Here is a 23409-nt window from a genome sequence, read left to right on the forward strand (position 1 = left end):
TCAGATGAATAATGAGGATAATAGAGGTCTGCTCCACTGGATTGTTATGTAGATAACAGGATGAAGACTGTAAAGTACTTTCCTTCTTTTTTACTCATTGAAAGTGCTCTATGAATAGACATTTGTAAGCTTTGATAAGCTTTACCTTTTGCAGAGCCAACTAGATAACCACATCATTTCGGCAACTGCTTGAGTGATTTAGTGGGTTTTCATGCTTTTTCATATTGCACTAGACTTTCTGGCTTTAATCACAGTTACGATCTTTTTACTGTGTTTTTTTAATGTCATGAAAACATGCTTCAACATGCACTTGGCAACATATGCCCAAGATATCGTGGTTCTCCTTCACCCTGATATTTTCTCTTTTTTTCTCCTGAAAAAGAATACCCTCCAACAGTGCTCTTTTTCATTTAAAAAAATGTTTAGGGGTACTCTCATTTTCCTACTCATATTGAAATACTGCCCCTCAATGAGGTCAAACTTAGATTCACAAAATGTTTAGGGGTATGTGTACGCCTGCGTACCCCCAAGGGGGGAAAAAACTGCCCTCCAACATACAATGGATTGCGTGCATCAAAACTGCTGTCCTGTTGATAGCAAGATTGCTTAAATCCCACTGGGTGGTTATTGAACTAAGTTTTACTCAGAGTAGACCTGTTGAAATTAATGGGCCTAATTTAGCCATGTTCATTCATTTCAGTGGGTTTACTCTGAGTAAAACTTCACTGAATACCACCCATTGAATTTGGTGGGATATAAGCAACCTAATTGTGTGCAGGAATGCAGCCCAAATTTGCAGCAAATCTGAAAGACACCATAGAGCTTATACCTCTTTTGTGGGCAGGCCCCAGCTTTCGTGCTTTGGCTTATCAAGTTTTGTACAATGAAGCTGAAAACAAAACCAGGGGCAGTACATATTTGCTTAGTTTGCAGAGAAATATAAACTTTTATTCTTAATTTAAATCCTGCCTTTCCTCCAATGAGTTCCAGGCAACATACATGGTTTTCTTGGTCCCCTCCTGCGTATTTTATTCTCACAACAACCCTGTCGGGTAGAAAGGGCTAAGAGAAATAGCAAATGGCCGAAGATCACCCAGTGAGCTTTACAGATGAGTGAGAATTTGAACCTGCAACCCTAATTGAACACTCTAACCACTGCACCTCACCATGACATCTAATTAGTCAACCCCCAGCTTCAGTTGATTGACGGGTGAGGGCTAATTTTAACTGACAACGCTACAAGTTGAGAATACATGTGCTTGCTTTCTGAAGCTTGTGGTGTGTTAAACAGGAGTGAAAAGATGGCCTCTTGTAGTTGTGTTCAGACTTGACAGCAAACCATGGTTTGCCCTGACATGAAGACGTTGTGGCTAGCCTCCTTGCCTTTCCCCTGCCTCCACTGAAAGAGAAGATTAGAAGTTTAATTTGCCATTTCATCCAAATACCGCAATGAATCCCAAGCCAGAATTAAGATTGCTGGAAGAAATAACAACCTCAATATGCAGATGACACAACCTTGATGGCAGAAAGTGAGGAGGAATTAAGGAACCTTTTAATGAGGGTGAAAGAGGAGAGCACAAAATATGGGCTGAAGCTCAGCATCAAAAAAACGAAGATCATGGCCACTGGGCCCATTACCTCCTGGCAAATAGAAGGTGAAGAAATGGAGGCAGTGGGAGATTTTACTTACTTGGGCTCCATGATCACTGCAGATGGTGACAGCAGTCACGAAATTAAAAGACGCCTGCTTCTTGGGAGAAAAGCAATGACAAACCTAGACAGCATCTTAAAAAGCAGAGACATCACTTTGCCAACAAAGGTCCGTATAGTTAAAGCCATGGTTTTCCCAGTAGTGATGTATGGAAGTGAGAGCTGGATCATAAAGAAGGCTGATTGCTGAAGAATTTATGCCTTTGAATTATGGTGCTGGAGGAGACTCTTGAGAGTCCCATGGACTGCAAGAAGATCAAACATCTCCATTCTGAAGGAAATCAGCCCTGAGTGCTCACTGGAAGGACAGATCCTGAAGCTGAGGCTCCAATACTTTGGCAACCTCATGAGAAGAGAAGACTCCCTGGAAAAGACCCTGAGATGGAGGGCACAAGGAGAAAGGGACGACAGAGGATGAGATGGCTGGACGGTGTTCTTGAGGCTACCAGCATGAGTTTGACCAAGCTGTGGGAGTCAGTGGAGGACAGGGGTGCCTGGCGTGCTCTGGTCCATGGGGTCACGAAGAGTTGGACACGACTAAATGACTAAACAACAACAAGGTTTGTAAACCACAGCTCGACCCTGGCTTTTAGGTCTCTGCTGCAGTCAAAGCATACTATCCAAATGCCCCGTTTTAAGAGGGACAGTCACAGTTTCTTTGAAGGCTCTGCCTTCACCCAGGGATGCCCAGATTTTGCACCGCCTGCAGATGGGGGCCAAGGAAGTAGCTCCTCCAGTGGCGACAGCATTAGGAAGGAGTGCTTCCTGGGCTTTGGGAAGAAGGCACAAGGCCCATGTCCCAATTTTTATCAGAAGAATGTTGGCGCGTATGTTGAACACAGTGACAAACTATGGCTTTCCATTTAGCAGAACCTGAATGTCAGATGGCAATGGTGGTTGCTTGTGAGTAACCAGGCAGGACTCCGACCCGTCTTTTACAGGTTTTATTTTGGTGCAAAACTATTTACAGTGCAGCACCATAAGTTCATGTCTGTCTCAATCACTAGCAGAATCCGAGAGTGGTCCCTTCCGGGTCCTCCCTCAACATAAGAACTTAGTCACCCCCAGCCGTTTCCTTCCTTCTTTGTGTTTTACCCCTCTGTGCAAGGTGGGCGATGGAAGAGGCATGTTTCCCTCCTGGCCGGCTTGGCCAGGAGCAGTGCTGAGGCTCCCCGCAGCATCCTCTAGCCCTTTCCCCTCCTTTACCCCGGAGGTGTGGCTTTCCCCACCCTCAGACTGACGAGGTGCGACGCTGGGGCTCCCAGCAGCACCCTCTGGTCCCTTCCCCTCTTCCCCATTGGAGGTGTGGCTTTCCCCACCGCAAGAAGAGGAAGTGCTTTGCAAGATTTTTGGAGATTCCCTGTATCCCAACAGCCCCTCTGCCTCCCTTCCCTGTTCCGATGCCAGTCCCCTGACACTGAAGCTTTGAACCCTTCATTTATAATGTCCTTTTTAAGCAGCCTGTTACACTTGCAAGTGGTGCTGGTTAGTGGCAGGTGATGATAAAGTGTTAAAGCTTTTTTCAAAGCATGCATCTGGGTTCTGTGTGCATTCTAATGGGCATTTGCAGTGATAGAATCTGGCAAAGTTGTTCTAGGTTAGTTTGCATGGAGTTCAAGGGGGTTTGGGACTGGAAGGCTTGGATTTGAGTCTCTGGCTATCTGTGGACTTCCTGGCAGGCATTTTGGCCCAGTCACACTGTGTCTCACTTCTGTAAAACTGTGGTGAACTTTCCAGGACAGTCGCGCTTGATAGCTGATTTTCCATTTCTAGCATCCCAGCCAGTGATAACTTCTTGCTGCAAAGTTAGAAAAATAATGCTCCCAGGCGCGGCCTCTTTGTAACCCGAAAGCCCAGAAATCATATTAAAAAGAGCTTCAGTTGTCCCAATATTATGATTTGGGTGTCCTGCCCCAACTTTTGTGGCTGGCAACTCTGTAGCTGAGCCTTTAATGGAAGCTAACAAACATCTCTGTGGTGTAGGCCAAATTCTTATTTTTCTTTCTTTCTGGTTTAGTTCTCCGTTTAGGTGCTTCATGTTAAAACACACACACACACACACAGGCTTTTCAAAAGGCTGTTGCTATGTTCCTTCTTGAAATACTTTTGCAAAGTCTGTGGTGGAGTCTTTCTGTCTTTTTGGGTGGGGGAGAAGGGAGCCCAACTCAACAACAACTCGTTCCATTGTGGGCATTGAGGACTATGGAAAATGTACACCATGGCAGCTTAATTTCAGAGGATTTCAGTGCCTCTAACCATGAGCAACGACTCCCTTGATGCTCATGTTTGCATATTCCTTATAAACACCTTTTACCATAACCTTTGCCCGCTAAGTGCCAACTCAGCCTTTCGCACAATCCTGTCATTGTGTTGTCCCTTTTCTCCTCCGGACTTCTTTTTTTAAAGAAAAGTGGAAAATACATGTAGCTTTTTCCACCTTGGAATAAGTTTTTTTATTTTATTTTAAAGCCAACAAACCCAACTGAATGGCTTCTGTCCAAATTCAAATCCAGTCCCCCACCCCATACCTCAATTCTACACAAAACCAATTTTTTCTCCCTCCCCTCCCCTCCCACTGGCCCCGGACCACTCCAGACACGCTTGCAGACAGCAAAGGAAAGTTTAGGGGCTTTTTCTTTTCTCCTCTCTTTCTCTCTCTCTCTCTCTCTCTTTGATGAGGAGGTTAAGGAATGTGGTGTGCTCCATGTTCCCTTAGTATTTGTGGCTGCCAGGGTGCTTGGGATAGGAGAGCAAATTGAAATTAGGGGTTATTATAGCTAAGGAAGGGGCTCATTTCTGCATGAAAGGAACCCCGCGTTCTCAAAACCATAAAGCGCCACGATTAAAAAATTATGCGCGTTGGATGAACATGCAAAAGGGGCATTATTTTCCTAATGTATTCCAGTTATCAAATCTGGTTTAGTAGCATAAATCTTTTAGTAGGGCCAATTGGAGTGTGTGTGTGTGTGTGTGTGTGTGTGTGTGTGTGTAAGTGAGGAGTGGGAATGGAAAGAGGGAGGGAGGGCAGCGTTTGTAACTCTTTTTTTGGCAGGGATTTTGGATTGTGCAGAAGACGGGAGTATTGGTAGACATGTGTAGGCAAAGCAGAGACAGGAGGAGGGGAAACGAACTGCTCCATCTTAATCTGGAACAGATTGCTGTGACTCCTTGCCACTTAAGAGCGTCAGCTCAAGAGGGCTGCCTGGTCTAGTCGAAGGCGTGATTGAGCTTGGATCAGGAAAGGCTTTGGGTGCAAGTTCTCTGCTAAGCCGAGGTGGTAAAGCAAGCTGTTTACCTCCCTAACCTATGCCAATGGGTGGGAGGCTGAAGTTCTGTTGGAGAAAAGGAATATGTGTGTAATGTGTGTAATGTGACGCGGGTGGCGCTGTGGGTTAAACCACAGAGCCTAGGACTTGCCGATCAGAAGGTTGGTGGTTCGAATCCCCGCAACGGGGTGAGCTCCCATTGCTCAGTCCCTGCTCCTGCCAACCTAGCAGTTCGAAAGCACGTCAAAGTGCAAGTAGATAAATAGGTACCACTCCGGCGGGAAGGTAAACAGCGTTGACATGCGTTGCTCTGGTTCGCCAGAAGCGGCTTAGTCATGCTGGCCACATGACCCGGAAGCTTTACGCCAGCTCCCTCGGCCAGTAAAGCGAGTTGAACACCGCAACCCCAGAGTCGGCCACAACTGGACCTAATGGTCAGGGGTCCCTTTACCTTTACCTTATGTGTGCAATAAATATTTATTTATTTATTTATTTATTGCATTTTAAAAATCCTGCTCCTTCTCTGAAGAGCTCAGGATGGCCTGCATGGTCCCTCTCTCCTTTTAGCTTCACAACAAACCTGCATCATAGGCTAGGGTGACAGAGAGGGAAAGTGGCCCAGCGTAAAGGCTGAGCGTGCATTTGAAACAGGGGCTCCATGGTCTAATTCCAATGCTCAAACTATATAAAATGCAAAGGGTGTGTATGGTCCTTGGAAGGACCATAGGTTAATGATGGAGATTCAATCCCTGACATAGAACCTTTCTTGAAATCCAGGATTGCTGCTGACGGTCACACGCCATTCTACCATGGCAGGGCCGGCCCTACCACTAGTCAGAATGAGGCAACTGCCTCAGGCATCTTTTTTGGGGGTGTCGCGAAAAGGCAACACTTTTTTTTAAAAATAGTTGTTGCTGTATTTTTAATGCCAGGAATGGGGAACGGCACTTGCGAGATTTTCTGCCTCAGGTGCCAAAATGAGGGGAGGGAGTTGCTGTTCCATCTCAGGTAGCAAAGTATTTTGGGCTGGCTGCCTAGCCAACCATGCGCCACATCAGGGCTTCCCGAACTTGGGTCTCTAGCTGTTGTTGGACTACAAGTCCCATCACCCCTAGCTAGCAGCACCAGTGGGTCAGGGATGATGGGAATTGTAGTCCAAAAACTGCTGGGGAAACCCTGTTCTACACCATGGCTGGGGAACCTGGGGTCCTGCAAATGTTGTTGAACATCAGCTCCAATCATCCCTAACCATGCTGGGCAGGGGTGATGGGAATTAGAGTCCAACAACATCTGGAGGTTCCCTGTCCCTTATCCATGCAATTCTCACTCTTACCTTCTGTTTTACAAAATTGCAATGGGTGCTCTTCTGCAGAAAAGCTAGACATCTTCAGTTTCTCCCCTCTCCCCACAAAAACCCCTCTCAGCAGAGAGTCCAGGCGCCCCACTGCTTTCTTTGCAACCTTGTTCAATTGTTGCTTCTTGTTCGAGTGCCTATTTCCACATTCTGCCTTCTCCTCCTAGGATGTGGTTGATTATTTGGGGCTCCTGCAGAAACTTTGTGGGGGGAGAGCAGGAGGGAACCGGAAATTTGGTTCAGCTGAAGGAAGGACCAGAAAGGGGCAGGGTGGTGAGTGTGGGTTGGGGGAGGAATTTGGTACTCTACCAAAAATAAAGGCTAGACAGATGTGTTGGTGCAGGGTGTCATTTTGAGGTTAGTGTGAGATGAGTGCCAAAGTTCAGTCTTCTACCTTGCTGGGGCCAAATCCGTTAATGGCCTCGGTTTCCCTTTTGCTTAAAAGTGTATGCTCTTCATGGGCAGAGACTTGTGTGTGTGTGTGTGTGTGTTGTGTGTGTGTTTGAGACTTGTGTGTCTGTGTGTGTTAGAGCACGCAGTGACATAGAAAACACAGCGATCTAACAAAAAAGTCTTTGAAACGAGATGGCTCCAGGCTGCTGCGAACTATCATGTTAGTTGTTCCAAAGAATTTATTTTTTGTTTTATTTTTAAAAAAAATATATTTTAACAGCGCTGGTTGTTTCTTAGAAACGCGGCCCATCCCCACACCACAGAAATATGGAGAGGCATAAGCTCCTTTGCCCATGAGGGATAGGAACAATTAAAGGAGCCTGGGAGAACATATGGGTTTCAGTGTCTCCATCTTGGATGAATCCCAGAGAAGAAGGAGCCCCATTAGAGTGACCTCTCTGTGACCCCCACACTCCCATCCTCTGATGGGGCAATGCAAGGTCCAGGATCCCTCTAATGGCGAGGGAATCGGATGCATGCCTGGAATTAAGTTGAACTCCGAATGGTGTTTTAGAGGGAGGCGGGAGCCTCGGCTGGATTTTTATTGATGTTCCACCGTTTAAAAACATTCCCTTCTGTAACCAGCCCGCTCCCCACCTCCTCCCCCACCCCCCAAAAAGGCACCCCTTCCTCTTCTTCCCCTCTCTCCTCCTTGAGGCAACTGTGCCCCAAGCCCGCTGGCAGGAGCCGGTGCTGTTTTCTTTCAGTGGGTTTCTTTCCCGGTTTCCGTGTGCTTGGACACCTCGGCCTGACGGCGCGTTTATTTTTGGAACACGAGCTTCAAGAGAGGCCCTCACATATGGAAAAGTTTACGGAAATGAAGCCTTTAAGTTAGCTGCTCGCTTGAAATCTCGTGGCTTTAGCTGCTCAGGGCACTTGGCAAAACCCACGGCAGTGGGGAAAAGGGGGTGGATGGGGAGGGAGGGAGGGGGGCGAAGGCGGAGTGAGCCAAAGTCCTCGCCGTTTTAAAGGAGCCAAGCGCAAAGGGGTTGCCCCACCCCACCCCATACCAGTGGGTAGATTTGGCTGGGGCACACACCACAGAGGTGGTGCCTAGCATGGTTTTTCTTCTGTTTCCTTGCCATCGGCTGCCAGGGGGCACTGCCAGGGCGTGTGTGTGTGTGTGTGTGGCTAGGTAACCAACCAAAGGACACTGCTTCGAGGATGCCAAAGGATGTCTGTATTGTGCGTGTCTGTGCCTCTCAGTTGTACGGTAAAGAGGTAAAGGGACCCCTGACCATTAGGTCTAGTCGTGGCCGACTCTGGGGTTGCGGCTCTCATCTCGCTTTATTGGGCAAGGGAGCCGGCGTACAGCTTCTGGGTCATGTGGCCAGCATGACTAAGCTGCTTCTGGCGAACCAGAGCAGCGCACGGAAACGCCGTTTACCTTCCCGCTGGAGCGGTACCTATTTATCTACTTTCACTTTGGCGTGCTTTCGAACTGCTAGGTTGGCAGGAGCAGGGACCGAGCAACGGGAGCTCACCCCGTCGCGGGGATTCAAACCGCCGACCTTCTGATCGACAAGTCCTAGGCTCTGTGGTTTAACCCACAGCGCCACCCGCGTCCCTTCAGTTGTACGGTAGTGGGTCATTATTATTTTGCTCTCCCGCTTCCCCTTCTCTCCACGCATTGCTCCTTCTCGCCCTGCAGCTGGCATTCTGTGGGGCAGCATCGCCGAGGCCGCCCATGCCTTGCCTGTGGTACGCTTGATGCATTAGCCGCCTCAAACTGGCCTCATACTGGGGTGGAACCACATCCCGGTGGGAGAAGAAAAATGAAAGAAAGGGAGTGGGGAGGGAGAGGCAAAAAACCTAAAGAGGGAGTAGGGGCAGCAGGCATGAAGCAGAGGCGAAAGTAAGAGTGTGCAGTGTGTGTGTGTGTGCGCGCGCTCATTAAAGAAGCGAGGGTATAGGGAGCGGAGGTGAAGAGTGAGTGATGGGCTGGGGGCTGGGGGCTGGGGGTGGAATAGGGGGTAGCGCTGAGAGCCAGAGACACAGAGTCGGCAGGAAAAGGCGCTGCCTGGGCTGTTGTAAATTAGGCCTGTGGTGTTGGGTTCCATGTGGAAGATGTGAGCTCACATTCTACCCCCAGGGTGGTACAGCCCCAGCCAAGCGCTGGCAGCAAGAACATAAGCTCCATTTATCTGGGAACCTGAAATGACTCTTGATTTAAATCATATGGTAAAAAGTACCCAAAGAAGAAGGAGAAAAGAGAAAAAAAGGAGGGGGGGGGACTTGCCTGCTTTTGGAGATGGTTCAAAAGGGAAAATACGCACACGCCCTCGCGGAGAGAAAGGCTTAAAGGGACAGCGTCTTGGTTCCCAGTTTGCTAGGCAGGCTGGAACGTGTGTGTGTGTGTGTGTGTGTGTGTGTGTGTAAGTGTGTAAACTGAGGCTGAGCAGCAGCTCACTTCCAAACCCTCCTCAATTGGATTTGGGGACTGGCGCGGGATCCGGCTTCGAAATTATGGATCTCAGCTTCAAATTGCCCTGGGAAGGAAGGGCTTTGTATGAGCATAAGAAGCAGTGTCGTGCGGTGAAGTTTTTCATAGGGAAACAGACTGGGACAGAGGCTTCAGCTTGCAAGGGCGATTGGCGCGGGGGGGGGGGGGCATGAGCATCCATCCTCCCTCCCTAAGGGATTTCCAGTAACTCGTGTCTTCAGGGCAAAGACCTAATACAGAAATAAGACAAAGTCTGTAAATCTGTTCTCCGAGGGAACCTACCTAGAAGGCTGCTCTTAGCTGGCTTCCTACTGCTGTCAGGTGGGAAATCACTCACTTTCCCTTGGGGAAATTGTCCCCTTTGTCCTTACATATTGTGTGTGGTGCTGAAAATGCCAAAGGCGAAAGAAAATCTTAAATATATAATTTTTAACTCTTGTAATTTGAGGGCAACCTCAGTATATAAACTGGGGTTTGTTTGTTTTTTGGCGATCAGCAGTTGAGGGCCTGTAGGGGATGCCACCACTGGGAGCTGCCCATCTGGTGTTGACAGATGACAGGGCCTTTTCCGTTGTGGTTCCCATGAGTGGAAGGCCATCAGCCTCCCTCATTTATTGACACCCAGGAGAAATTTGAAAACATTCCTGTTAACCTGGACATTTGATGGCTGGAGGGAGATGCTCCTAGCAACTGCGACATCATCACTGGCTGAGATAATGTTTGTAAATGCTTTTAAAAAAATGTTTTATCATTGCTGTGTCTGCTGCCCTCCGCTCCTTATGGAGGAAGGGCAGGATAGAAATCAAATCAATCAATCAATCAATCAATCAATCAATCAATCAAATAGATAGATAGATAGATAGATAGATAGTTGTGGTTTGCCAGGTGTCTATGCTACAGAGAAGGATTGGCCAGGAAAAGCCTTTAGTGGCTGTACTGATAGATAGATAGATAGATAGATAGATAGATAGATAGATAGATAGATGATATAAAGTTCTGCTTGCCAGACTGCTCTTGTTTGCCTCCTGGGCTGCCACATCATTGTAGTCTGTTCTCTACCCCCTGAAACCATGACTCTTTCTGGCCCTACCCTCCAGGACTCAATCCTAATAACTTAGTTCAGTGCCAGGCCTGATTCCTGAAAATCGGAAGGTCATGTGTACCCTTGATTGTGTGGCAAGTGCATCTCATTTACCACCGAATAAACCCCCCCCCCCCCCAAAAAAAAAAACCAATCCCACACACCTGGTATTTTGGGACAGGATTTCCAGCCTAAGATGACTGGTTTCTGGGCATGTTTCAGCATCAACAACTCTTATTTTGGAAATTTATCACCACCCACGTCCCTACTGCTTTTGCTAGTAGGTTTGTTGATGCTTTTTACTTGCACTGAGTTTATAGCCTTAAAAGCACTCTCACGTGCAGAAATTAAAAGAAATCAAGCTTTACCTTGTATGGAACTAAAAGTGGCACAAAAAGCTTTATCTGCTAATTTCAGTGTGTTCCGGGCTGTTGCAGGCACAGGAGGATAAATAAAAGGTTGACAATCTTATTCCCAGGTTCCCTCTAAACCTGTCCACTCAGTTTCCCCTTCCTCAGCTTCCTGCTTTCTCTCTATATGCATTGCTGTGGTCATTTTCCTGTAGTGGCCTCTTCACCTAATATGTGTGTTCCCCGATTTTTTGGGGGTGCCAAGACTCCTTTCAGAGCTTCAGGATCCCTGGAGGAGCTGCTCTCATCCTTACGGAAGAGAGAGCCCGCATTTCATTTCCACGTACCCATTGAAGTCCATGACTCTGCCAACTTTCAGCTTCTTTTAGACAATGGGCATTCCTTCCCATGGTTTCTTTCTTATACTTTTGTTATGTACTGAGTTGAATAGGATCCAAAAAGCAGCAGTCTGATTGGTCCTAGAACAATAGGATTCAATATGCGGCAGTCTGATTGGTCCTAGAACAATGGGATTCAGAATTCAGAAGTCTGATTGGTCCTAGAACAATGCAGCTGTATAATTGGTCCGCAGGAGCCACCCAATCCAGCTCCAGGTGGAAGTGAATCCACAACCTGATTGGCCTACAGGAGTATCCCGGAATTAGCCAATCACGTGCAGCCCATTGTGTAAATAATGTATATAAAGCAGATATTTTGGGGGAACATTCATTCCTCCTCACCACTATGAGTTGAATAAAGAGCATGAAATCCACTCTTGACTCCGAGTATATTTCAACTATCCTCACTTTGGGAAATCTTAGCGTAAGGCTAAAATCACGTGTGCATAGTTACTTTCTCTGCTTTGAGCAATGCCCACTATTTGTCCACCTAGCCCATTACTGTCTACTCTAACTGGAAGCAGCTCTTTAGAGGAGAGGGGGGTGGCAGGGCTGTCAAATTTCATGTGCACCTTTGAAGCTCTCAGATGGGAGGCTGCCCAGGACTGCATTGCAATGCCATTGAAATTGTGAATCGGATTGACCATCAGTTGGCCAGATCTGCAAGCTGTCGGGTAGGAGGCTGCCCTGAACCTAAGGAGAGCTTTGCAGTTGAACATCTGACCTGATCTATGCTTTCAAAGGAGCTTCTCTTTTTACTTACTCAATTCATCCCTGCTCCGTTTCCCCTTGGATCAATGGCCCCTCCTCCCAAAACGTTTGCTTTTAGAATCTCTGGCAGAATTCGTCTACATCACCAGCTACTTGATGTTTTTAACTGGAGGTGGCAAGTATTAAACCTGGAGATTTATTTACCCCATTTTTCGCTCTATTAGACGCACCGGACCATAAGACGCACCTAGTTTTTAGGGAAGGAAAACAAGAAATAAGAAAGCAATGCAAAGCCTCCTGAGCTAAGAGGGAGCCCTCCTCTCTCTTCGCTCAGGAGGCTTTGCGGGGCTATCCCTGAAGCCAGGAGAGCAAGCGGGATCGGTGTGCACCGATCCCACTTGCTCTCCTGGCTTCAGCGAAAGCAAGCCTCCTGGCTTTCTCCCCACCTCCCGCAAAAGCCCTGCGCTCTTTAGAAGGAGCGCGGATCTTGGGGGCTTTTCTGGGAGGTGGGGGAAGGGAAAGAGCCGCACGCTCTGTCCCTTCCCCCACCTCCCGCAAAAGCCAGGGATAGCCATGCGAAGCCTCCGCAGGGCAGCGAGATGAAGGATCCCCACTGCCCTGCAGAGGCTTCACGCCGCTAAGGCAGAAGCTAGAATAGCTAGAGGGAGCACTGTGCAGTGCTCCCTCTAGCTGTTCTGGCTTCTGGGGTAGTCCGTGAAGCCTCCACAGGGGAGCGGGATGAAGTCTCCCTGCTGCCCTGCGGAGGCTTCACGCGGCTAAGCCAGAAGGTAGAACAGCGAGAGGGAGCGCTGTTCTGGCTTCTGGCTTAGCCTTGCAGCCTTGCAGCCTTCATTCGCTCCATAAGACGCACACACATTTCCCCTTTTTAGGAGGGGAAAAGTGTGTCTTATATTTATTGCATGCCATCCCTGAGCTCTGCTACTCAGCTATGCTCCCTTTAGCTAATGTGGGAGGAGGAAGCACTCTCCCGTTTGTCTACATGGTTGGGGGACAATCTGATAGTGTATAAATCCAGAACTTTCCCCTTCTCTTTTGCATGACCTTTCTTACTGCCATTCCTTCCAACGTCCCCTATCTCTGGTGAAAAACTGGCAACACTGAGCAAAGTTTTTGTTGAAATTATAGGAAGTATTATATGTGCACCAATGTTGGAACACATATCTGCTCTTTTAAAAGATGGGGGGAACCCAACACCTAGTGAAGCTGGGAAGGGTATGACCAACGTTATTAACTTCCTCCCCCACCCTTCAAGAGAACATGTATGTGCACACCAGCCCTGGTGTACATGCAAAATTTTTAATTTTTGTCGAGGAAAGGAGGGTGCAATATTTGTTGGATGTGGGAGCCATCTCCCACCTGTACAAGAATGAGAGGTTGAAATATAAGAAGCTTCCCAAGCTGTTTGACTCTATGGGGAAATGGTGGGTGAAGAAGTAAATGTTTAACTTCAAGTACAACACCCTCAAGTACAACATCCTGCCAACCTAGCAGTTCGAAAGCATGTCAAAGTGCAAGTAGATAAATAGGTACCGCTCCAGCGGGAAGGTAAACGGCGTTTCCGTGCGCTGCTCTGGTTCGCCAGAAGCGGCTTAGTCATGCTGGCCAAATGACCCGGAAGCTGTACGCCGGCTCCCTCGGCCAATAAAGCGAGATGAGCACCGCAACCCCAGAGTCGGTCACGACTGGACCTAATGGGCAGTGTTATGCACTGAAGTTCTCACCCTGGGCCAGCAGGGGGATACTGTAGATAGTTTTCACTCAGGTCCACATATGCAAATAAGGGATTGAAAGTGACGTTCAGTGATTGGATAGTTACAGAAAATGGTTACTGTTGCGTTCTAGTGGAGCTCTATACAGTGGTGCCTCGCAAGACGAAATTAATCCGTTCCGCGAGTCTCTTCGTCTTGTGGTTTTTTCGTCTTGCGAAGCACGGCTATTAGCGGCTTAGCGGCTATGAACGGCTTAGCGGCTTTAAGAAAAAGGAAACAAACTCGCAAGAACTCGCAAGACGTTTCGTCTTGCGAAGCAAGCCCATAGGGAAATTCGTCTTGCGGAACGACTCAAAAAACGGAAAACTCTTTCGTCTAGCGAGTTTTTCATCTTGCGAGGCATTCGTCTTGCAGGGCACCACTGTATAAGCAGGCTGGCTGAACCCTTCAGTTCAGTTCTGTTCTGGTCTGTGAATAAACAAGAGCTGTTTGAAGAATCGCTGTGTCGTCTGATATGTTCACCCACAACTTTACAGTCAGGGGTCCCTTTACCTTTACAACACCCTCAGCTAGAACATGATGGACATTAATGTGCTTCCGGTGTGCTTCTTCTCTCCCATGCAGGACAGCACAACAGGAAGAGGAAGAAGAGCAACAACACCTTCGCTGGGGGGCTGAGAACCTGCACAGACCACCACCACCATGGAACCACCTTCCCAGAGCAGTGACGGCACAACCCAGATCTTCTAAGGGGAATCTTGGCTCTCTCTCTCAAGCCAGCTTCTCGTGCGCCCTCAGCCATGGCAGGAAACAAGGAGAGGGGCTGCTCTGGCGGGACCCCCCTGGCTCATGTGAACGGCTTCCCGCCTGCGGTCTACCCTTTCCCTTTTCCCAACCCACACTTCGAGGTGCTCACCAATGGAGGCTACTTCCGGAGCTACCCTAACGACCTGCCCAAGGAAATGGCATCACTGTGTGAGTTCCTTCAGCCGAAAGGGGTTGTGCTGGTGGTGGGCTTTGTTGCCAGGGTGGTATAGAGGCCAGGCTTACCTGACCATAAAGAGATTCGGCTTCTGGGTGCTGAGTGTTGATTTCTGTTCTGGGCCCTGGAAAGATTTCCCCTGACACTGTTTCAGCCAAATGTAGAGCAGTGTTTTAGGTCTTCGTATTCACTGGCTGGAAGTTCATAAGCAGCACTGGCTTGGTATAGGGTCCCTGGTAGGGATCTCACTGGCAACCAGTCAATAAAAGAGTTTTGGGCCTCAGCGTGGATTGTAGACCCCTTCTTCATAATGAGCTGCCTGCAGGGATGAGAGGAAAAGGTCTCAGTCCAGAGCAAAAGTGAGAAGGAGGTTATTGTTTTGTTTTGTACTTGTACTTGTTCTTGTTTTTATTATTTATTTTCTGCGTACTTTTATGCTGTGAACCTCCCTGAGATCTATAGATGAAGGGCAGTATACAAATTTTAATAAGCATAAGTATAAGGAAAGTTATTGTAAGGCTGAAGGAGACAACACCTGTAGATGCATAACACCCTCAGGGTTTTACAGAAGTGTCTAGACAATAACTGAACCTGGTGGCAAAGGATTTGTGCGGGTGGACTCTTGTCTTGGGCTGCTTCTCCTGCATAATACTGTATTTAGGGTTAGGTGCTGTATAGATTAGCAGAACTTGCAGGGTGGTTCTTCTTCACAGGTTCTACCCGAGAGATAGGCATCCTTAGCCTAATTTTAAAAAGTATTCTGCAAGGAAGCAGTTCAAAGAGTGATCTTGACAAAGAGTGATCTGTGTGTCCCTTGGCTGTCAACCATAACTGTCAACTTTTCCCTTTTCTTGCAAGGAATCCAATTCGGAATAAAGGAATTAATAATAATAATAATAATAATAATAATAATAATAATAATATTTATATCCTGTCCTTCCCAGCCAAAGCCGGGCTCAGAGCATCTAACAACAGTAAAATAATACAGCATTCTAAAATCAATTCATTATAAAATCACTTCAAATCAAATTAATGGCAACCATTGGGCTAGAGTTCTGTGACGATTACCAAAGGAGGGGGTCAGGCTGTGCCCTGGCCAAAGGCCTGGTGGAACAGCTCTGTCTTGCAGGCCTTGTGGAAAGATGTCAAGTCCCGCAGGGCCCTAGTCTCTTGTGACAGAGTGTTCCACCAGACTGGAGCCACAGCCGAAAAATTCCCCTTGAAAAAAGGGAAACGTTGACAGCTATGCTGCCGACAGGTAAAAGTGAGAAAAAGGGGGTGGCAGGATGAGAAAAGGGGGTGATCTTTCTCAGTTGCCCCCTCTTGTCCTGCTTTCTTCTGGCTTCGTCCCTGACTAGGCCAGGCAGCACATTGCTCCCTGGACAGATTACCCCCAAAGGAATGCAGCCTTCAAGAGAAAAAAGTTTGCCCACTTTGCGTCTGTACTCGAAAGGGCAATTCTTATGAGTTGACATTTGGACAGGTATTTCCACAGGGCAAATCGGTGCTGTGTGAGTAATCTGGCATACGTTGAGATGGTGATCGGCCTCACCTTAAAAAATGTGGCTTGAGCAAGGTGGTGAGCCCATGATCTGAATCTGAACATGTTGGCTAAGCTGTTGACAAGCTCTTTGAATTGTGCCTGGAAACTAACTGGCACAGGTATTATGTGGTCACGGCTGCCCACACTGACAGAAGGAGCATTGCTCCATTTTTTAAACTAGCGGGACAATCTTCAAGGGCAGTCCCATGCAAAGCATATTGTAGTACATTAGTCCAGAATTTACCAAACGGTGATGAGTTGCCAAGTTCCTGGTAAACTATCAGGAAGCACGATTTAAATATGACCAGGTTTTGCTTCCAGCATGGAAACTCTGTTGATATAGGTGTGCATAGCAATATTGTGGTATCAAAATGGCAAAGCCTCTTCACAGTCCTTTACAACCTAGTAAGAAAATCGTATCAGCCAAAAGATATGCAATTCTTATATGCCTTTTGGTGCTGAGTGCAGCTAGCTGAGAACCAAGCCTTGTATCTTGCTTGAATAGGGGCTGTCTGTCATTTGACATGCCTATCACACCATCACTGGCCACCCAAAGTTAGAGTGGATTTTAGGCATATGTAAAGTCAAAGACTCTGAGCTCAGAATTATCACCAGATTGGAGGGTGTTGATACTGAACCTTGAACTTGAAACACATAGCAATTCACGCAGCCATTTTTAAAATGGAACTACTGCCACACAGTGGCTTTCACAAGGCCATTTGGTTATGTCGAAACAGAAAGCCACCCTCCCATGCTGTTTTGCCATGATGTCAAAAAACAAGCAGTTTCCAGGACGCCGTAATTTTATGAGTCCGTGTGTGTGTGGAAAAGCATTCCACCTCATGGATATTTTGGGGGGGGGGAGGGAATTCACAGTGGGTGGAGCGACTTGGCCCACACAGCAATATTGGCTAGGAGCTTGACTTTTCAGGGAGCTATTTTGGGACGGATCCCACCCTGGGGAGGGCATCTGGCCTCTACTTTGTAGGGGACCTTGCGTCACCCTTGAGGAGTTGCTTTCCCCCAGTCTCACTGGATGGGGCTCCAGGGGGAAACCTTAGCTGTGGAGGTGCTCAGAGAAACCCTTTTCTTTTTGTGTGCGCATGTCTTTTGTGTACACTGTGCCTCAGTTTCCCTGGGGCTTTTTTTGAACTGGGGTGTTAGGGGTGTTGTGCCCAGGGCTTGCTGGGTGTGGGTCTTAACTGGCTCCTACCGGGTTCTGTGCTTCTGCTCCCCATACTTTGGGGCATGTTCCGACCGCTCTGCCCTTTCCCGCCCCAGGGTGTGCCCGGGCTCCGTGCCAGACCTCCAGGCTCGGCTCCTCCCGCCTGCCAATGCAGGGATTGGAGCCCTACATGCTTTCTCGCATGCGGGTTCCAGCACGCCAAAGCAGCGTCCCCACGCTGCAGGGCTGTCAGTCATTCATGCCTCCAGTTCACTGAATGCTTCTGTGCTTCAGAGCTGTGCGTATGTAAGCCTGCCTGTGCCTTTGTCTGAACAGCACTACCTTGGAGGAAGGGATGTGCCCAGGAAGCATGGTGCCCTTGCCCTGGACTCTGCTAAGCCCTTTCATTTTGACCTGGGCAGCCCCAGGTTACTTGGCGTCTTTTGTTGCTTTAGCTCTGCCAACTGCAGCCCCCAAACTCCTATTTCCAACCTGTCTGCATGTTTCTTGTCCACCAGGGGGCACCCTCTGCGTTCACGTGACTTGCGTCACATCTAATTCAATTGTACTTCATTGGGGTGCCTGGGTGTCTTCTGAAATTGTGTTTTATAATCGGTGTCAATCGCATGGAGTTTTTCGCAGCGCCCGAGGCATACCTTGGCTTTGTTTTCAAATCTGCTCTTAGCTGGAATGCAAAAAAACTAAACCGACTGCAGTGTGCATTTTAATTTCTCTTCCAAATTCTCCCCTGCATTAACAGCGTTCACATATCACATGCACACACATGTCACAGCCGGGGATCAAATGTGCTGTTCATTGTCACCCTGACACTGAATTCTTTCTTTCATCCTTTTTAATTTCTAACCTGCCTTTCTGAAATCTAAGGCAGGGAAACTTACACAAAACAATCCAATAAATTAAAAAGTGCCGGTGCCACTTAGCAACCTAAAACCAGCAGGAAGATCAGTATTAGCATAGCTCTTCAGAAAAGGTGGTGCATTCCTTTTTTTCGAGCCTATAGATTGTTTCAGTATTTAGCAGCACCTTTTGTGGAGGGAGTGCCACAGTTGTGCTAACAATTAGAAGGCACTGCATCTTCAACTTGTCAGCTTAACATCAGAAGGAGATGGCACAAAGCTGGCAGGGTTTCTCTTACCAATCTATAAAGGTAGGGAATAACATAGGGGAAGAAGGTGTTCCTTTAACATTGGCAAGGCCCAGGGACTTTAAGGGTTAAAGCTACCATCTTGAATCCGGCTCAAGACAAATGAGAAATGAATGGAGATCTTTCACTGCTCTGGAGTATTGTTCCCCCAGATAGTCAAGGCTGCATTCTGTGCCAGTCCAAGGTCCTGGATCACCTTCAGGTAAAGGTAAAGGGACCCCTGACCATTAGGTCCAGTCGTGGCCGACTTTGGGGTTGCGGCGCTCATCTCGCTTTACTGGCTGAGGGAGCCGGCGTACAGCTTCCGGGTCATGTGGCCAGCATGACTAAGCCGCTTCTGGCGAACCAGAGCAGCGCATGGAAACGCCGTTTACCTTCCTGCCAGAGCGGTACCTATTTATCTACTTGCCCTTTGACATGCTTTCAAACTGCTAGGTTGGCAGGAGCAGGGACCGAGCAACAGGAGCTCACCCTGTCACGGGGATTCGAACCGCCGACCTTCTGATCGGCAAGTCCTAGGCTCTGTGGTTTAACCCACAGCGCCACCCGCGTCCCTTCAGGAGAAACCCCCAAAACAGACCAACACAGTGGCCTGAAAACTATAAGTTGTCAGGAAGAACTGAACTCTGGTAGAGTCATCTTCCTTCCCTACTCCAAATCCCCAGGATGATGATACACTGCAGTTTGGTGGTGGTAATTAGTAACCATGGTTCAAGTTCACTTTCACTTGTTTGCTACCTGCTGGAGAAGTCCTCAAGTAACAAAACTGTTGGTTCTCAATGAAGGTGGCAGACTCTTTCAGGCAAGTCTTTGCATATACCTGTTTGTATAAAAGTAGTAAAATACATATCATTATAATAGATATGTGGTGGTGGCGGTGGCAGCAGCAGCAGCAGCAGCAGCAGCAGCAGCAGCGGGGTAGAGGGTTTGTATTATAAGGACACACCTTACATTTGTGTTTGCTTTCTACGTGGTGAGGATCAGAAAGCATCTGCATATAGGGTTGTTTTTCTGCTTTCTTGCATGTAGATTCATGAGGGTGAGGGACTCTGAAGCTATCTCTTTCCCTGTGCCATAGTGAAACAGTGCATGTATATATTTGGAAGATCCAGAGCAGACAGATCTCAGGAAAGTTCAAAGGAGCTGGTAGTCTATAGCAGGACTACTGCAATGCGCTCTACGTGGGGCTACCTTTGAAGGTGACCCAGAAACTGCAATTAATCCAGAATGCGGCAGCTGGACTGGTGATTGGGAGTGGCCGCCGGGACCACATAACACTGGTCCTGAGAGATCTGCATTGGCTCCCAGTACATTTCTGAGCACAATTCAAAGTGTTGATGCTGACCTTTAAAGCCCTAAACGGCCTCGGTCCTGTATACCTGAAGGAGCGTCTCCACCCCCATCGTTCAGCCTGGACACTGATGTCCAGCGCCAAGGGCCTTCTGGCGGTTCCCTCATTGCGAGAAGTGAGGTTACAGGGAACCAGACAGAGGGCCTTCTCGGTAGTGGCGCCCACCCTGTGGAACGCCCTCCCTTCAGATGTGAAGGAAATAAGCAGCTATCTTCTCTTTAAAAGACATCTGAAGGCAGCCCTGTTTAGGGAAGTTTTTAATATTTAATGCTGTATTGTTTTTAACACTCAATTGGGAGCTGCCCAGAGTGGCTGGGGAAACTCAGCCAGATGGGCGGGGTATAAATAAATTATTATTATTAAGGACAGTGGACAAGGAGAGTGGAAGCAACATTTGTTGTTGTTTAGTCATTTAGTTGTGTCCGACTCTTTGTGACCCCATGGACCAGAGCACGCCAGGCACTCCTGTCTTCCACTGCCTCCCCCAGTTTGGTCAAACTCATGCTGGTAGCTTCGAGAACACTGTCCAACCATCTTGTCCTCTGTCGTCCCCTTCTCCTTGTGCCCTCCATCTTTCCCAACACCAGGGTCTTTTCCAGGGAGTCTTCTCTTCTCTTGAGATGGCCAAAGTATTGGAGCCTCAGCTTCAGGATCTGTCCTTCCAGTGAGCACTCAGGGCTGGTTTCCTTCAGAATGGAAAGGTTTGATCTTCTTGCAGTCCATGGGACTCTCAAGAGTCTCCTCCAGCACCAGGGAGCAACATCCGGAAGCCCAAAGTTCCCCCACCCCTTGCTGAAAGTGAGAAAAAGGAGAATGGGGTTGTGGGAGTGGATGACACAGACAGCTCATATTTTACAAGGATGCCGGTAAGAAGGCAGAACCCTTAAATGTTATTGCCTCTTCGGTCAGGGAAGTTCATGAATGAGTAACCATGATGGTTCCTCTTCTTCCTAATCAAGGAAGATCCATTCAGGACACAGGAATGCATTCCTAACTAACCATCAGAGCAGTTCGGCTGGGAAGGTTTTCCTTGAACCTGTCTTGCAAAGCTCTGACAGGTTTTAGGCCGAAGTCTTAGGGTGGGGTCATTTAAACGGTTCGTTTGGGTTCTGCCAAAGCTATATACAGTGCACGGTGCTTTGCGCTGCGTTATAGCCGTGTCCCTCTAGTGGATGCCTGTGGAACAACTTTGTTGCTTCTGCACTATCTGAAAGCTGATGTGATTCTGTCTGATGCAGTATCTCTCAGGTGACCTGAAGCAAAGCAGGATGGGGCCTTGTAACTTCAGCAGCGGTATAAAAACAAACACGGAGGGGGAGGAGCGGTGTTTCTCAAGCCTGCATGTCAGCCTGCACCTGCCAAAAATCCTTCTCCTGTGTACCCCTTTTAAGAGTCCCTGTTCATCTTTTACATGAACAGGCACCCTAAGTATATTGACCTGGTGGAAATGTCCCAATGCAAGCATATTTGTGCAGCCTGCACACAGTGCTCATCTGTTTGGCTTTCTTTGCACCTGGCTCCTGAAAATCTTTGCATATAAAAATGTAATGGAACATTTAAACATTTAAAAGACTTCCCTACACAGGGCTGCCTTCAGATGTCTTCTAAAGGTTGTATAGTTACTTATCTCCTTGGCTCATATAACTTCATACCTGCCAACATTTCTCTGATGAAAGCAGGGGTGTCCTGCCATACCCTCCAACTTTTCTCTGATGAGGGACGTCCTAAGGAAAAGCAGGACATATCAAATCAGAAACTGGGTTGGCTTCTGTAAATCTGGGACTTTCCCTGGAAAACAGAGGCACTTAAAGGGTCTGGAAATTGATTTGAAATGCAACTCAGCTTCCACCCTCAGGACTCATCCTAGTGCCTCTGAGCATATGGAAAGTGCCTCCCCACCGTCACTGACTAATCACGGCCAGGCATATCTGGAACAGGAAGGAAATACGTATTCCAAGGTGAGAGAGATTAAGGCCTTCCAGTTTGAGCCCCAGTAAATCGGCCGCTAGGACTGAAGCACTGCACTCGCATCCCTGACTTCTCATCTAACAGCCGTCTGAGGCCCAGGACCGTGCTGGCTCCTCAAGCTGTTAAGTCCTTTTAGTCGCCGGGCCCCCGTTATGAGCGTTGAGGCCTGCTTTGGCCTGCACTGCCTGAAATGAATTGGGACTCCCTCCTGGCCAGCTGAATGAGCTGGCAGGGCGGCTGGAAATAATTATTTCATCTGGAAAGAGAGCGAGAGCAAGCAAGGCCCAGGCAGAAGGGAGCAGTGCTGTCAGTTTCTCTCCCCACTCCACTCCCTCCCATCTCTCTCTCTCTCTCTCTCTCTCTCTCTCTCTCTCACACACACACACACACACACACACACCTCTCACACCTCTCACTCTTGGATGGCTTCCCCCCCACCCTCTGAAAGTCTGGAGATCCTGTCCCAAAACATCTTTGCTCCTCCCACGCTGCAGCCAGAAGTAGGGGAAGAGTGCTGGATTATAGGTCAGTTGAGATCAGAAAAACGAAAACGGGAAGACTGCTGCTTTGTTTCCTGGACACAACGCACATCCTTTGCCATTTTCCTCCCTGCTGCAGAAGCCCATACCTCCTACCCATTCGGGCCTGTTTTCTTTAAACAGAAGGATCTAGAGTTGCGGAGCCTAGCTCTCTCAACCTACCTGCTCTTCAGGGTTTGCACAGATGTTCTGTTTGTCTGTTTTCTTTGGAGCAACGGGCGCAACATTCTCCTTATAGCCATACAACATGTTAGTCTTGCTTCACAGCCTCTCTTTCATTTTGTTGTTGTTTAGTTGTTTAGTCGTGTCCGACTCTTCGTGACCCCATGGACCAGAGCACGCCAGGCACTCCTGTCTTCCACTGCCTCCCGCAGTTTGGTCAAACTCATGCTGGTAGCTTCGAGAACACTATCCAACCATCTCGTCCTCTGTTGTCCCCTTCTCCTTGTGCCCTCCATCTTTCCCAGCATCAGGGTCTTTTCCAGCGAGTCTTCTCTTCTCATGAGGTGGCCAAAGTATTGGAGCCTCAGCTTCAGGATCTGTCCTTCCAGTGAGCACGCAGGGCTGATTTCCTTAAGAATGGATAGGTTTGATCTTCTTGCAGTCCATGGGACTCTCAAGAGTCTCCTCCAGCACCATAATTCAAAAGCATCCATTCTTCGGCGATCAGCCTTCTTTATGGTCCAGCTCTCACTTCCATACATCACTACTGGGAAAACCATAGCTTTAAATATACGGACCTTTGTTGGCAAGGTGATGTCTCTGCTTTTTAAGATGCTGTCTAGGTTTGTCATTGCTTTTCTCCCAGGAAGCAGGAGTCTTTTAATTTTGTAGTTGCTGTCACCATCTGCAGTGATCACGGAGCCCAAGAAAGTAAAATCTCTCACTGCCTCCATTTATTCCCTTTCTATTTACAAAGCACCCTAAGGAGGGAGCTCTTTGCAGTAGAGCAGCAGTGTGTGTTTGTGGGGTGGGGGTGGGGAGAAATGGGTGTTTTTCACCCTTTCCAAGTTCCCCCTAGACCTGCAAGGTGAACATGGTTCTAGAACACTGGTGGGCTAAAAGCAGGGGAGGGGGATGACAAGTGTCAGGAGAAAAGTGACTGGCTGGGGAAAGGTTAAGTACCAATCCCCATGCCCCTTCCCTTCTACAATGCATCTCTTCCCAAGAGTGCTTCGCAATGAGGAAGGGACTGTTGGG

At 48.1% G+C, this 23409-nt stretch overlaps 1 protein-coding gene across 2 annotated transcripts in view; it reads left to right on the plus strand.

The window, feature by feature from the left end:
- Window positions 1–23409, plus strand: part of RARG (retinoic acid receptor gamma) — a 129885-nt gene that overhangs the window by 36161 nt on the left and 70315 nt on the right. For both annotated transcript variants that reach the window (XM_080994790.1, XM_080994791.1), the window contains exon 2: window positions 14121–14471. In XM_080994790.1, coding sequence (XP_080850916.1) covers window positions 14297–14471 — 175 coding nt within the window. In that variant the 5' untranslated portion in view covers window positions 14121–14296. The remainder of the gene's footprint in view (window positions 1–14120; window positions 14472–23409) is intronic.

The sequence above is a fragment of the Podarcis pityusensis genome, assembly GCF_964106645.2.
Source record: "Podarcis pityusensis genome assembly, chromosome: 2".
Classification (NCBI taxonomy): Eukaryota; Metazoa; Chordata; class Lepidosauria; order Squamata; family Lacertidae; genus Podarcis; species Podarcis pityusensis.